At 41.5% G+C, this 14,448-nt stretch overlaps 1 protein-coding gene across 12 annotated transcripts in view; it reads left to right on the top strand.

Moving 5' to 3' along the window:
* LOC115113490 (diacylglycerol kinase zeta) overlaps positions 1-10,274 on the top strand; it is a 142,255-nt gene extending 131,981 nt beyond the window's left edge. For all 12 annotated transcript variants that reach the window (XM_029641234.2, XM_029641236.2, XM_029641239.2 and 9 more), the window contains 6 exons: positions 1,134-1,168; positions 2,321-2,370; positions 2,987-3,107; positions 3,537-3,573; positions 3,733-3,832; positions 8,445-10,274. In XM_029641234.2, the coding sequence (XP_029497094.1) occupies positions 1,134-1,168; positions 2,321-2,370; positions 2,987-3,107; positions 3,537-3,573; positions 3,733-3,832; positions 8,445-8,561 (460 nt within the window). In that variant the 3' untranslated portion in view covers positions 8,562-10,274. The remainder of the gene's footprint in view (positions 1-1,133; positions 1,169-2,320; positions 2,371-2,986; positions 3,108-3,536; positions 3,574-3,732; positions 3,833-8,444) is intronic.
* The last annotated feature ends 4,174 nt before the right edge of the window (positions 10,275-14,448 follow it).

Genomic DNA, 14,448 nt, shown 5'->3' with positions numbered 1-14,448 from the left:
TCGTTCACAGCACATTCACAGCCATATAAGGAGACGATAGTAAAACAGAGCTTCAGAAATTCAGCTCATTTCCTGTTTGAGGTTACATCTTGGTTTCGCCTGTAGCATCATTTCTGGGGCACTCACAGATAATATCTTTGCAGTTTTGAAAACGTCAGAGTGTTTTCTTTCCAAAGCTGACAATTATATGCATAGTCGAGCATCTTTTCGTGACAAAATATTGCGCTTAAAACGGGAACGTTTTTTTATCCAATAATGCCATAGCGCCCCCATAGGTTGAAGAGGTTAATACAATGGTCTCTGACCCTCTAATGTTCTTTATATATTCACACCTTTCATACCCATTATTGTTTACGCCTTCTGCTCTGTGCTAATAACAAAGATGAAGAGCCAGTCTTAAGGCCAGCCTGAGAGAGGTGGGGTTGACCAATCAGTAGGATAATTCGTCCTGGTCAGTACAGGGCCTGCTCCTCGGATGGTCAGTCTCAGCTTCACTGTTCCTGCCTGTGTGCGTTTTTATGTTAGCCTTGTGTCAGTTCTCAGTGGATTAGTGTGTGTGGGGGATTTAGCTTCTGGCAAACAGACAGCCCAGCCAGGATCAGACAGTAACATAACCTGGAGTGACAGCAGGGAGGCCCAAGAGCTGCCTCTCTGTCCACTCACACTGCCCTACTGACACGGCTCTGTGTGTGTGTGTGTGTGTGTGTGTGTGTGTGTGTGTGTGTGTGTGTGTGTGTGTGTGTGTGTGTGTGTGTGTGTGTGTGTGTGTGTGTGTGTGTGAATCAGAATGGAGGAGAGGGAGGGGGAGCTCTTTTGGCTGCAAACACACGTATTAGAGTATTTTACCTTGGGCTAGTTGGCAGGCAAGGGACGCCTGGAAAAACAGAGCAAATCAGGGGACTGTCTAATTAACCACACCACCTCCCATCTGAACCAAAACCATGCAACCGAAGCAAGTCTTTTTTTTGGGACATTTTGTTTTGGGGATTTGGTTTGTTTTAGGTTTTTTCCTATCATGGATGTTTGCTATGAAAACCCAAGGGGTGTAGAGAGGTGGGCTTTACAAGCATTTTGTTTTGTGAACTGTTTGTTTTGTATTGCTTTAATCGTGTCTTGCTCTCTATCTCCCCCAGGTCGGAGAAGAATACACTGTGCAATACAGACAAAGGTAAAACAAACACACTTTGAATTGTTGCACTAGGTGATTATAAATTGACGCCGTTAACTTGGTGGATGTGGGTAAATCGGTGCCCACAATCAAGGTTTAACAAACTAAAATCCACCGCCAGCTAATTCCTGTCAGAATGAAGTTTGACTATGAATAATGTCGAACGATAAGAGCCTGATGCTTTTTTTGAGCTGGATTCAAGAGGTGGCTAAAAATGTCTTAGCCTTTGTGGCCCTGCTTAAACAAACCCCCGGAAGTTCACCTGCCATCATGCGAAGGGTTTTACCCCCCCCATTTTTTTCATTGGCACCTAAGATATGCATTTCACAGCATTTAAACTAGAGTGCTGCGGTGAAGGATTATTAAAATTCACAGGAAACACATTAGCATTCAAGTCCATCCCTCACAAAGATTCTGGCGTGAGCCCAGTCAGAATATATTCTCGAGACCTGACTTGGCATCTCTCGAGTTGTTTTCTAAAGGACAAAAAAACAAAATTTCCAGTAGCAGCCCCATTCTAATTATGGTTGTTCAGCTCTGACAGCAGGATTCTAGAGCATACTGTATCTTCAGACGCAGACGTCGTGGTAGCAACTGTTTGACTTGCAGAGCTGGCTAACTGAGATTTGTGAGAATGCTGTGGGGAATTTTGAGCCGACTGTTTTCCTGCCTCGACGGAAAACATGCAGATGGGTGGATTAGGGTAAATAATCTACAAAGGGCAATTTGGTGCTTTCAACAAGGATTTGCCATATTGAGACTGAACCCAAGAACTCAACAGGCGCGAATGTGATTATCCGTGTTAATTTAAAACATTTCATGATCCAGTGTTTAAATACTGTCCCTCTACTGAAGGCAGCAACATGCATCTTGCTCTCGTTACTGTCCATGTTAGCTGAGTAAATAGATTGACAATGTTTTTGCTCATCAATTCAGTTTGAGGTTCCTTTCCCAAGACCGTCAGTCTTACATAAGTCATATAGTACATATAGTACTAAAACCAAAACAAACAAGTGCCCCATAGAGAGCTATTCATAAACACTGGCACACTTCTCAGATCTTTCCCCAAAGGACACTGTCATGTATTATGGTCTGATATTGTTATGACTACTGAATCTACAGCCTCCTCTCATGTCTTATACCACCTTACAGTATCACCGGAAGTGTTGATTGAATGTGTGAAGCGCAAAGACCATCTGAAGGTGAGTGGGAGCCACAGTGGCCATTGGATATGCACACTGCATATACAGTACCAGTCAAAAGTTTGGACACACCTACTCATTCAAGGGTTTTTATTTATTTGTATTATTTTCTACATTGTAGAATAATAGTGAAGACATCAAAACTATGAAATAACACATATGGAATCATGTAGTAACCAAAAAAGTGATGCTGGTTGAGTGAATGTCAAGAGTGTGCAAAGCTGTCATCAAGGCAAAGGGTGGCTACTTTGAAGAATCTCAAATATAAAATATATTTTGATTTGTTGAAAACTTTTTTTTAGGTACTACATGATTCCACATGTGTTATTTCATAGTTTGGATGTCTTCACTGTTATTCTACAATGTAAAAATTTAAGAAAAAACAAACTACTAATGGATGTGTCCAAACTATTGATTGGTACATACTGTATAATGAATGTAGGCTCACTAATTGATACATTCAACAAGGGAATGATGATCACTCATGACGTTACCTCAGGGTAAGCATTTCTCTGGTCGGCAATGAATAAAAATGCAGTCTATTCCCCCATACCTCTGGACATGCAGTCAATTTCCCCCACGCCTCCAGTCATAACAATGTGCCCTCTTCTCCCAGCTGAAGGAGCTGCACAAACTGGGAGCTGACCTGTCAGTGCAGGACCCCTCAGGATGCACCCTGCTCCACTATGCTGTGGACACTGGTAGCAAGGAGACTGTCAAATACATCCTGGACAATGGTAGGGACGAGGCAATACTCTATTTAAGTCTGTAGGTAGGACATCCCCCCTCACAATACTGAATAATTCTGTGGGATTTCCCAAATTGAGTCTGTGACCCTCAAATATGAACTATGGATCAGAAGTTAACCCAGCACAGTATGTTCTATGTTTTTTTGTGATAGTAGAATTATGTCCCAGGTGTGGAACACCATATATTTGAGGGTCATGCGCACAGCGCGGATACATCTCACTCTGTGTACTCTTGTTGTCGTCTTTCTTGCTCAACAACGAATGATACATTCCAATATTTGAAAAGGATATGTTTTCTGTCAGTCCTCCTACACCAGCTTTTTACTATTCTATAAAAGTAGTATCTTGGAGCGTTGTAATTGGTTTAGGGACATGCTTTGAAATGTCTCTTTTTCCCTGCCCCCTACCAAAAAACAGCACCCACAGATATCCTGGATGTTACAGAAAAGGAAAAGTAAGTTTAAGACATGGATTTTGAAATGCTCATTTTACACACAGTCTGTGTGATGTATCTAGTTAAAGTTTAAAATAGAAAGTTACACTCATTGGATCCCCCCTCTTTCTCCCTATCTCTTTCTTTATCTCTCTGTCTCTGTCTCTCTCTCTGTCTCAGTGGGGAGACAGTGTTGCACAAAGCAGCGTCACTGTGTCAGAGGACTATCTGTCACTACCTGGTAGAGGCAGGGGCATCCCTCATGAAGACAGACTTACAGGTGAGAGCAACGCTCCCTCTTCCCTCATTGCTTTACTCTTTAGTTGATGCATAGACTACCCCTGAGAAGTGTTTTATATGGGGCGGCAGGTAGCCTAGTTAAGAGCATTGGGTCCGAAAGGTCGCTGGTTCGAATCCCCGACCCACTAGGTGAAAAATATGCAGTTGTGCCCTTGAGAAAGGCACTTAACGTTAATTGCTCTTCAAATCAAATCACATTTTACCACATGCTTACTTACGACCTCCTAACCAACAATGCAGATTTTAAAAAATATGAGTAAGAATTCAAAATAAAAGTAACAAGTAATTAAAGAGCAGCAGTAAAATAACAATAGCGAGACTATACACAGGGGGTACTGGTACAGAGTCAATGGGCGGGGGCACCGGTTAGTGGAGGTAATATGTACATGTACTGTAGGTAGAGTTATTAAAGTGGCTGCATAGATGATAACAGACATTTACAGTGGTGTAAAGGGGGGCAATGCAAATAGTCTGGGTAGCCATTTGATTAGATGTTCAGGCGTCTTATGGCTTAGTGGTTGAAGCTGTTTAGAAGCCTCTTGGACCTAGACTTGGCGCTCCGGTACCACTTGCCATGTGGTAGCAGAGAGAACAGTCTATGACTAGAGTGGCTGGAGTCTTTGACAATTTTTAGGGCCTTCCTCAGACACCACCTGGTGTAGAGGTCCTGGATGGCAGGAAGCTTGGCCCCAGTGATGTACTGGGCCGTACGCACTACCCTCTGTAGTGCCTTGCGGTCGGAGGCCGAGCAGTTGCCATACCAGGCAATGATGTACCCGGTCAGGATACTCTCGATGGTGCAGCTGTAGAACCTTTTGAGGATCTGAGGACCCATGCCAAATCCTTTCAGTCTCCTGAGGGCGAATAGGTTTTGTTTTGCCCTCTTCACGATTGTCTTGTGTGCTTGGACCATGTTAGTTTGTTGGTGATATGAACACCAAGGAACTTGAAACTCACAACCTGCATCCCAGTCGATGAGAATGGGGGTGTGCTCGGTCCTCTTTTTCCTATAGTCCACAATCATCTCCTTTGTCTTGATCACGTTGAGGGAGAGGTTGTTGTCCTGACACCACACAGCCAGGTCTCTGACCTCCTCCCTATAGGCCGTCTCGTTGTTCTCGGTGATCAGGCCTACCACTGTTTTGTCATTGGCAAACTTAAAGATGGTGTTGGAGTCATACCTGGCCATGCAGTCATGAGTGAACAGGGAGTACAGAAGGGGACTGAGCACGCACCCTTGAGGGGCCCCTGTGTTGAGGATCAGCATGGCGGATGTGTTGTTACCTACCCTTACCACCTGGGGGCGACCCGTCAGGAAGTCCAGGATCCAGTTGTAGAGGGAGGTGTTTAGTCCCAGGGTCCTTAGCTTATTGATGAGCTTTGAGGGCACTATGATGTTGAACGCTGAGCTCTAGTCAATGAATAGCCTTCTCACGTAGGTGTTCCTTTTGTCCAGGTGGGAAAGGGCAGTGTGGAGTGCAATATAGATTGCATCATCTGTGGATCTGTTGGGGTGGTATGCAAATTGGAGTGGGTCTAGGGTTTCTGGGATAATGGTGTTACACATCCTGTTAATCCGTCTTGTGAATGTTGACCTGTTTGACCTGTGTCACTGGGCAGCTCTCGGCTGTGCTTCCCTTTGTAGTCGATGACTGATGTGGTGTACTCCTCAATGCCATCGGAGGAATCCCGGAACATGTTCCAGTCTGTGATAGCAAAACAGTCCTGTAGCTTAGCATCTACTTCATCTGGCCACTTTTTTATTGATCTCGTCACTGGTGCTTCCTGCTTTAATTTTAGCTTGTAAGCAGGAATCTGGAGGATAGATTTATGGTCAGATCTGCCAAAATTAGGGCGAGGGAGAGCTTTGTACGTGTCTCTGTGTGTGGAGTTTTTTTCCCTCTGGTTGCACATTTAACATGCTGATAGAAATTTGGTAAAACGGATTTAAATTTCCCTGCATTAAAGTCCCGGCCACTTGGAGCGCCGCCTCTGGGTTAGCGTTTTCTTGTTTGCTTATGGCGGAATACAGCTCATTCAGTGTGTCTTTGTGCCAGCATCAGTCTGTGGTGGTAGGTAGACAGCTATGAAAAATACAGAAGAAAATTATTTAGGTAGATTGTGTGGTCTACAACTTATCATGAGATACTCTATCTCAGGCGAGCAAAACCTTGAGACTTCCTTAGATATCGTGCACCAGCTGTTGTTCACCAGCTTACCAGATGCCGCTGTTCTGTCCTGCTGGTAAAACATATAACCAGCCAGCTGTCTGTTGATAATGTCGTCATTCAGCCATGACTATGTGAGGCATAAAATATTATAGTTTTGAATATCCCGTTGGTAGTTTAATCTTCTGCATAGGTCGTTGATTTTATTTTAGAAAAGATTGCACGTTTTCTAGCAGAATGGAAGGAAGTGGTGGTTTATTCGATTGCTTACGAATTCTCAGAAGGCAGCCCGCCCTCTGGCCCCTTTTTCTCCGCTTTCTCTTCATGCAAATGACGGGGATCTGGGCCTGTTCCCAGGGAAGCAGTATGTCATTCACGTCGGGCTCGACGGACTCGTTAAAGGAAAAAAAGGATTCTGCCAGTGCCGTGGTAAGTAATCGCAGTTCTGATGCCCAGAAGTTATTTTTAGTCATAAGAGACGGTAGCAGCAGCAACATTATTACAAAATAAGTTTTAAAAAATAAGTTACAAACAAAGCAAAGAAACTAACAAAAAACACAATTGGTTAGGAATACGTAAAACGACAGCCTTGTTCTCCAGCGGCATCTTAAGAGGGGTAAGTTACTCTGGATAAGAGCATCTGCTAAATTACTCAAATGTAAAATGGATAAGTGGTGGGTATAGAATGGCCTAATCATCATCCAGAAGGAAAATTAGCTTGTCTTTCTTATGACACGCTAATTGTACACCGGGTGGGGGAGCATTACAGCGGTGCCCTATACATCCCCTCTGAACCAAACTAGCCAGATGCCTGCAAAGTCAATTAAAGTACTTACCTCCAAGTGGCTCCACCATAAAATATCTTATGTGTTTACCCTCTCCTGCAGATTGCCAAATGGATACATTTGTTTAAGATACCATCGACAGTGTGTGGAAGGCAGTTGGAACACAAGGCTTTTTTCACAAGCTCATTTTTTACTACAGTATTTCACAAGATCCTCCTTCTGAAGACCTCATAGCTGGTTTTTATCTCAGATTTCTGTCCTGGAAGGCTCAGACTACCAGATTTAAGATGTCTTGAGTTTCATGTCAAGGCTTGAAGAATTTTCCTATCCAAACTCTCACTGCACATGGTGTGTCTGCAATGTAGTCTCTCTCATAAGATACTGACAGAATGCTTGAGATTACTGTAGCCCATGACACTCAGCTCTCTGTCTGTCTGTATCTGTCTGTCTGTCTGTCTGTCTGTTTCTGTCTGTTTCTGTCTGTCTGTCTGTCTGTCTCTCTGTCTGTCTCTCTGTATCTGTCTGTCTGTCTGTCTGTCTGTCTGTCTGTCTGTCTGTCTGTCTGTCTGTCTGTCTGTCTGTCTGTCTGTCTGTCTGTCTGTCTGTCTGTCTGTCTGTCTGTCTGTCTGTCTGTCTATGTCTGTCTGTCTGTCTGTCTGTCTATGTCTGTCTGTCTATGTCTGTCTGTGTGTCTGTCTGTCTGTGTGTGTCTGTCTGTCCGTCCGTCCAAGCAATGATGAAAAATTTAATCTTGCAGGATTTGGGGCACATCTGATACATACCCTGTGGCCTTGGGGTGCAGTTCAGCCTGGCTTTCTTTCCTCTCCTCTATCTCTTCATCCTCCCACCCTTTCTGCCTGCCGGTCTCTTTCTCCCTCGCGATACATTCACTCTTGGCCTTGAGACATCAGCATATCTTAGCAATGACTTTTCCTATCTTTTTATATCAACATCTCACCATGTTCTCTTTTCTTTTTCGCTTTAGTTTTTTTGGGCTCTAGCTCTTCAAAATAACAAGAAATTTGAAATAATTGGGTTTTGTGAAGCTATTTCTTAAATAGTTCCCGAGTGGCACAGCGGTCTAAGGCACTGCATTTCAGTGCTAGAGGCGTCACTATAGACCCTGGTTCGATCCTGGGCTGTATCACATCCGGCCGTGATTGGGAGTCCCATAGGGCGGTGTACAATTGGCCCAGGTTTGGCCGGGGTAGGCCGTCATTGTAAATAAGAATTTGTTCTTAACTAACTTGGCTAGTTAAATCAAGGTTAAATAAAACATTAGAAAATTGGATGAATCGGAAAACTTTTCAGTCTAAAAACATTCTAGATTTGCTTTTGCACACAGACAAACAAACATTTGGTGCATATTCACTGTTGATAACTGGAAATATTACTAAACATGATAATCTGAATGCAAATGATTCGTACGTCTCAAAAAAACTTGCAGACTGTACTTTGCAGACTGGTCTTTGCAGACTGGTCTTTGCAGACTGGTCTTTGCAGACTGTACTTTGCAGACTGGTCTTTGACTCTGCGGCTTAATGTTCAGACCTCAGGAGAAATAGATGCTGCCTTAATTAAAGTTGGGTTTTTCATTGCAGTCTTTTATGTTGAGCAAATTGCCTCTCTTTTGCCGCAGGGTGACACACCAAAACATCGTGCAGAGAAGGCCAAGGATGCAGAGCTGGCTGCCTACCTGGAGAACCGGCAGCACTACCAGATGATCCAGAGAGAGGACCAGGAGACAGCTGTGTGACCTCCCTCTGCTCCCTGACCTCCAGCACCACCTCCCTATAACCCTGTGCCAAAACTACTTTAGCTAAAAGAGGAAACTCACCAGAGAAGATGGTTAAAAGATAGCCAGTGTTAGCAGTATTATCCTGCTAGGGAGTTGGTTGGAATCCTACCAGATGAGAGGTCTTAAAGGTCCATCATGTGAGAGATGCTTGTGACCAGTGGACTTGATTATTGCACTGCCAAAAGAAGCTGTTTTGTGTCGGAACGCTGGGAAGAGATGGCTTTTCTGTTACATTACATTTTTTTTATCCCCAGGTTGTGTTGCGCTTGCGATCCACCTAGACTGAATGTTGAATTTTGCTCCAAGTTTTTAGGACAGGAGCTTGGGTAATTGAATGTCCAGGTCATTGTATTATTATACTCTCCGGTGGAGATGTATCTCTCTGTGTCTATAAAAGCAGCATGAGCGTTTCAACTGTACGGATCACAATGGTTTCAAAAGGGTATGAACACTCTGATCTGTAGGCCAGCTGTCTTTAAGGCTACCAAAAATGACATTATTTGGATTACGGTTTTATTTGTTTGTTGTACATTATTATAATTTGTTGACTGATTTGTCCACCCATAATGCAGTGTGATGGTATCAAACTATCCACGAAGGTGGGGAATTTTACACGTAATACTTTTCTCATCACCAAACAATTTTGAATTGAATAAATCAATATTGTTCTACTTTATGATCACTTGGCAAATGTTTCTTTTATTTCTTAGTTTTAATAAGGATATTTGGTACTGTACACTTATCGTACGTAGTAGCTCTGTGTTAAAGCAGTTTATGCACTGCAGCTCCAATTGCCTTGATTTTCTTATTTTGTTGGCTGATTAGTTTGTATTTAATGTACTTAATTAAGTCATGGTGTATTTTTATTGCATTTTTAAGCAGATTGATGTTTATATAATTTGTACATACTATAAATTTAAAATGTTTTGTGTTTGGTCATTATTTACTATAAAAATGTGCATTTGATATGTATTAGTTTCAGAACTACAAAGCATTTCTTCTACTCATATTGTGACAGAAGTCAAAGGCGTATTTATTCACCTCAACATTTTTTACAGATCCTTAACATGCACATGAAGCGGTTAAATTATGTTCAGCAAACTCAAAAATGTTCTGAAGGTTTGAGTTGTAAAATTTACAGGGTGGATGTTGTTGTTTTTTTACATACAAAAATAATAAGTTGTCTTCACACAAACCAATTGTTTGTGGTTGCTATTTATTTTCCATAGTTATAATCTGTTAAAATTTGACTGGCCATTTAAACCAGCAATATAATTCAACTTAAGTTATAAAGACCTGTGATTCATTTAAATGGTGTTATATTGTGTAGAGAGTGATTGGAAGGAATTGGTTTCATTCCGAAAGCTATCCTACATTATAACTAGTTTAATGTAGCACCACAGTAACTGTGGATCGACTGCATTTTGAAATGAGTTGTTTCTCTGGATGTTTTTTTCTCATTATTTAATCACTAAACATCCTTGTAAGACGTCCCTGTAAACACATTAACAAGGTATACTTTCATATATACATTTTTTATTGTGTTTGTTGTCTGAAGTTTATAGTTTTGACCTTCAAACAACCCATAATGCCAACTAAGATGCATTTCATTGTAAATAATTGCTGTTCTCTATTATGGCCAGATACATGAATAAATGTAGCACTGAATCAGTTGCTGTGACGGGAAATATGTTGTCAATGAAAGCCCTCGAGTGTTTTTAATGCCAGAATGAAAATAAGGTATTTTTGATTTGATTATGAAAAGTAAATGAATTGTGTAGTTCTACATCAGTTATTACGCCTCGTACATAATCATATGTTCTCACTGAATATTTTGGGGGTCCACTTTTTTATTTTATTACATTTTTAACAATAGAAACATCCACATACAAACGACAGCATACAGACACACAAACATCCAAAACATCACGCCTGCCCAGACCAACCTGCTCACCACCCCCAGCTCCAGCGCCCGCATCACTTTCCGCCACAAAGCCTCAAACTGCACCATTTTGTTTCATGGTCACACTGATTGTCAGCATTTTCAATAATGAAGACCGTAGGCCCCCTTTTAGTTGACTTCACTATAGTTGAAATATGTTAGCCTTGACGCTGAGAAGATTAGATATCATTTGAGGCATTTATGATTATACTGCATTCTGAAAGAGGTGCATATTTGAATAGGTATTGTAACATATATCCTCCTGTTCAGAGACTGACATGGCGATGTAGGAAATGCCCTTGCATTTGTATAATTTGGATGTATATTAACATTCCCTCATCAATCTACACACAATGCACCATAATGACAAAGCAAAAACAGGGGTTTAGACATTTTTGCAAATGTATTAAAAAATAAAAAAGTACTATTCAGACACTTTACTCAGTGTTTTGTTGAAGCACCTTTGGCAACGATTACAGCCTCGAGTCTTCTTGGGTATGACGCTACAAGCTTGGCACACCTGTATTTGGGGAGTTTCTCCCATTCTTCTCTGCGGATCCTCTCAACCTCTGTCATGCTGGATGGGGAGTGTTGTTGCACAGCTATTTTCAGGTCTCTCCAGATATGTTTGAGCCTGGCTCTGGGGGCCACTCAAGGACATTCAGGGACTTGGCCCAAAGCCATTCCTGCGTTGTCTTGACTGTGTGCTTAGGATATTTGTCCTGTTGGAAGGTGAACCTTCGCCCCAGTCGGAGGTCCTGAGAGCTCTGGAGCAGCTTTTCATCAAGGATCTCTCTGTACTTTGCTCTGTTAATCTTTCCCTCAAACCTGACTAGTCTCCCAGTCCCTGCCGCTGAAAAATATTCCCACAGCATGATGCTGCCACCACCATGCTTAACCATAGGGATGGCACCAGGTTTCCTCCAGATATGACGCTTGGCATTCAGGCCAAAGAGTTCAGTCTTGGTTTCATCAAACCAGAGAATCTTGTTTCTGATGGTCTGAGTTAAGTGCCTTTTGGCAAACTCCAAGCGGGCTGTCATGTGCCTTTTACTGACAGGTGTGTGCCTTTCCAATCATGTCCAATTAATTTACTTTACTCTAATCAAGTTGTAGAAACATCTCAAGGATGATCAATGGAAACAGGATGCACCTGAGCCCAATTTTCTTGTCTCAGCACAGGGTCTGAATACTCATATAAAGAAGGTATTTCAGTTTTTTAATTTTAATACATCTGCAAAAAAAAAGAAAAATACTTTTTTCTTTATCATTATGGGGTATTGTATGTAGCTTGATGAGAAAAAAATATACATTTTAGAATAAGGCTGTAACATACCAAAATGTGTGAAAAGTCTGAATAAGGGGTCCGAGTACTTTCTGAATGCACTGTGTCCAAACCTACCACTGGAATTAAACAAGCCAAAATATACAGAGGAAAACATTGCTCAAACATTTTACCTTCTGAAAGTCAGAGACACTTGTTGAATAAGTAAGACTGCTCATGATTCATCTTGACATCACCAAAGGGGTGACACATTTATTAACAATCATGCCTCTTTAGATATCCCCAGTGAAAGTTGCCTTTCTATCGTCTATGATCTACCATCTTGTACCAGTTTCATCAGAAAATATTTTAACAGCAGAGGAAAGGCCAAACAGCACATGTAGTACAAAGTGACCTCTTGAAATAGAGTTGAATAGCCTCAGCCTTAGTAGTAGTAAGTTGTGTGTGCTTGTGCGTATACAGATTTGAATCTGGCCCAGAGACATGCTGGCACTTGCAAAGCTATTTTTTGGGAAGTCCATCGCTCCATAATGAGTTGTACATTAACTCAACCATTGGGGCGGCAGGGTAACCTAGTGGTTAGAGCGTTGGGCTAGTAACCGGAAGGTTGCAAGTTCAAATCCCCGAGCTGACAAGGTCATTCTGCCCCTGAACAGGCAGTTAACCCACTGTTCCTAGGCCGTCATTGAAAATAAGAATTTGTTCTTAACTGACTTGCGTAGTAAAATAAAGGTTAAAAAAAAATAAAAATCAACATCTCACATTGTCACCTTAGATTTGTGTACTGTCTTTACCCATAGTTCACTTTGAACAGAAAATACATGGCTATTATTATCAGACACCATTTCATGTGCCATGAGCTCTGTCCTGTTATGGTGTATGCAAGAAAACACTTCCCATACTGGAGCTGTTATCTCCAATTGACTTATTAGCCTTCAACAGAAATTGAAGTTCTGTTTGAAATGACACAAATTCCCCAACATGATATTTTATATGCTAATCTAAAGATGCGCTACGTTCCCACTTTCCATGTTGTCGATTACTGCAAAGAGCACCCTCTCCCATCATCATCTCCGTAGGTCCACTGGTTTTAATTGTACTATATTCTTATAGGTTCAGTAGAAATCCACAGTCTTTGAATTACATACAAGTGAAAAGGAGCGTGGAACTACCAATGCTATATCTGCATGAATGAGAACTTTACAATGTTTTTTTAAAATTTGCAAGCATAAAAAAAGACTTGTAGCTACAAAAACACTCGAATGAGTGCAATGCAGGCATGGGGCTTACAGTGGCTGAATGGGGTCAGACAACTTCATTTTTAAAGGAGCTACAGTAGACCAAGGAATGGTAGTGTATGTATATTATCTGTGCTTTATTTTGAGTTGCTGTGCAATTCAGGGCAAGAGTATCTATCGCAATTCTTTTAAAAAAATAGAGAGAACTGTGCAATATGCATTTTTCTTTATTAAAAAATGTCTTTTATTTTTTACTTGATATAGTGACCAAAATGTGATGGACAGACTGGTGTGCAATGTTGACGATATCAATCTGTGTATTTGTTTCTATTGGCACATGTTTTTGTTATTGACTGATTGGGAGAAAAAAAATAAAGGATGGTACTTAAACAACTGTATTTATTGTAATTTCTTTCTAGTGAATGTTGATTTTATTCGTCCAGTCAGTAAAAGCACACTCTTTAATAACCCGCCATTTGTATGAGATCATATTAACACTTATCATCTACCTCAGGTGACTGCAGGTGATGATTGTTACTGTAGACCGACTGATAGGTGTTCTGCTGCCTGTAATGTCTTGTCCTTCACCAACCAGAAAAGAATGGAGTCCCACCTCCTAGGCTTTGATGGTCCAACCCAGTGAGACAAACTGTCATTTTGTGTATGTAGAATGTCTGAAGGAAAGTCAAAATGGTATTTAATGCATCTGTGTTGCAACATGCAATGTGTTTGAAAATGATGAGTCATGTTAGTCAGAACTGATTCATAGTGCATCATCTGGAGTGATTAAATACTGTAATTGGATACTGACTAGTTACTTCTGGATGTTGTATTGGATGTGTGTTTATCAGTCTGGTCCATTTGTGAAACTGAACAGCTGTTTTTTCCTCCTAGCTCTGACTCATTGTTGGCATGCTATCCAACTGGCAATTGGAAATGTCCCGATCTATGGTTCAGATTCTGGTCGGATCGCTATTGTGGCCCCGACTCACCTCACCTGCCCTCCTGGGATTACCCAATCACATGGCCTGAGGTCACAGAGTCATCTTGGATATACTGTACATCGATACTAAATAACATGTAGACATGTATTTCATCAGTACAGTCATCTGGTTCTTGAAAATGTGGTGATGTCCGGTAAAACACTGTTATACTCTCTAGGCACCACACTGTTACTCTGCCATATGGCCGAGCATATGCTTATACCAGAGGAGGCTGGTGGGAGGAGCTACAGGAGGACGGACTCATTGTATATGGCTGAAATTGAATACATGGTCAAAACATGTGGTTTCCATATGTTTGGTGTGTTTGACACCATTTCATTAATTCCATTACGGTCTTTACAATGAGCTGTCCTCCTATAGCTCCTCCCACCAGCCC

This window comes from Oncorhynchus nerka, linkage group LG28 (assembly GCF_034236695.1).
Source record: "Oncorhynchus nerka isolate Pitt River linkage group LG28, Oner_Uvic_2.0, whole genome shotgun sequence".
Classification (NCBI taxonomy): Eukaryota; Metazoa; Chordata; class Actinopteri; order Salmoniformes; family Salmonidae; genus Oncorhynchus; species Oncorhynchus nerka.
The sequence above is the reverse complement of the archived record's forward strand: the minus strand, read 5'-3'. Positions and strand labels throughout refer to the sequence as shown.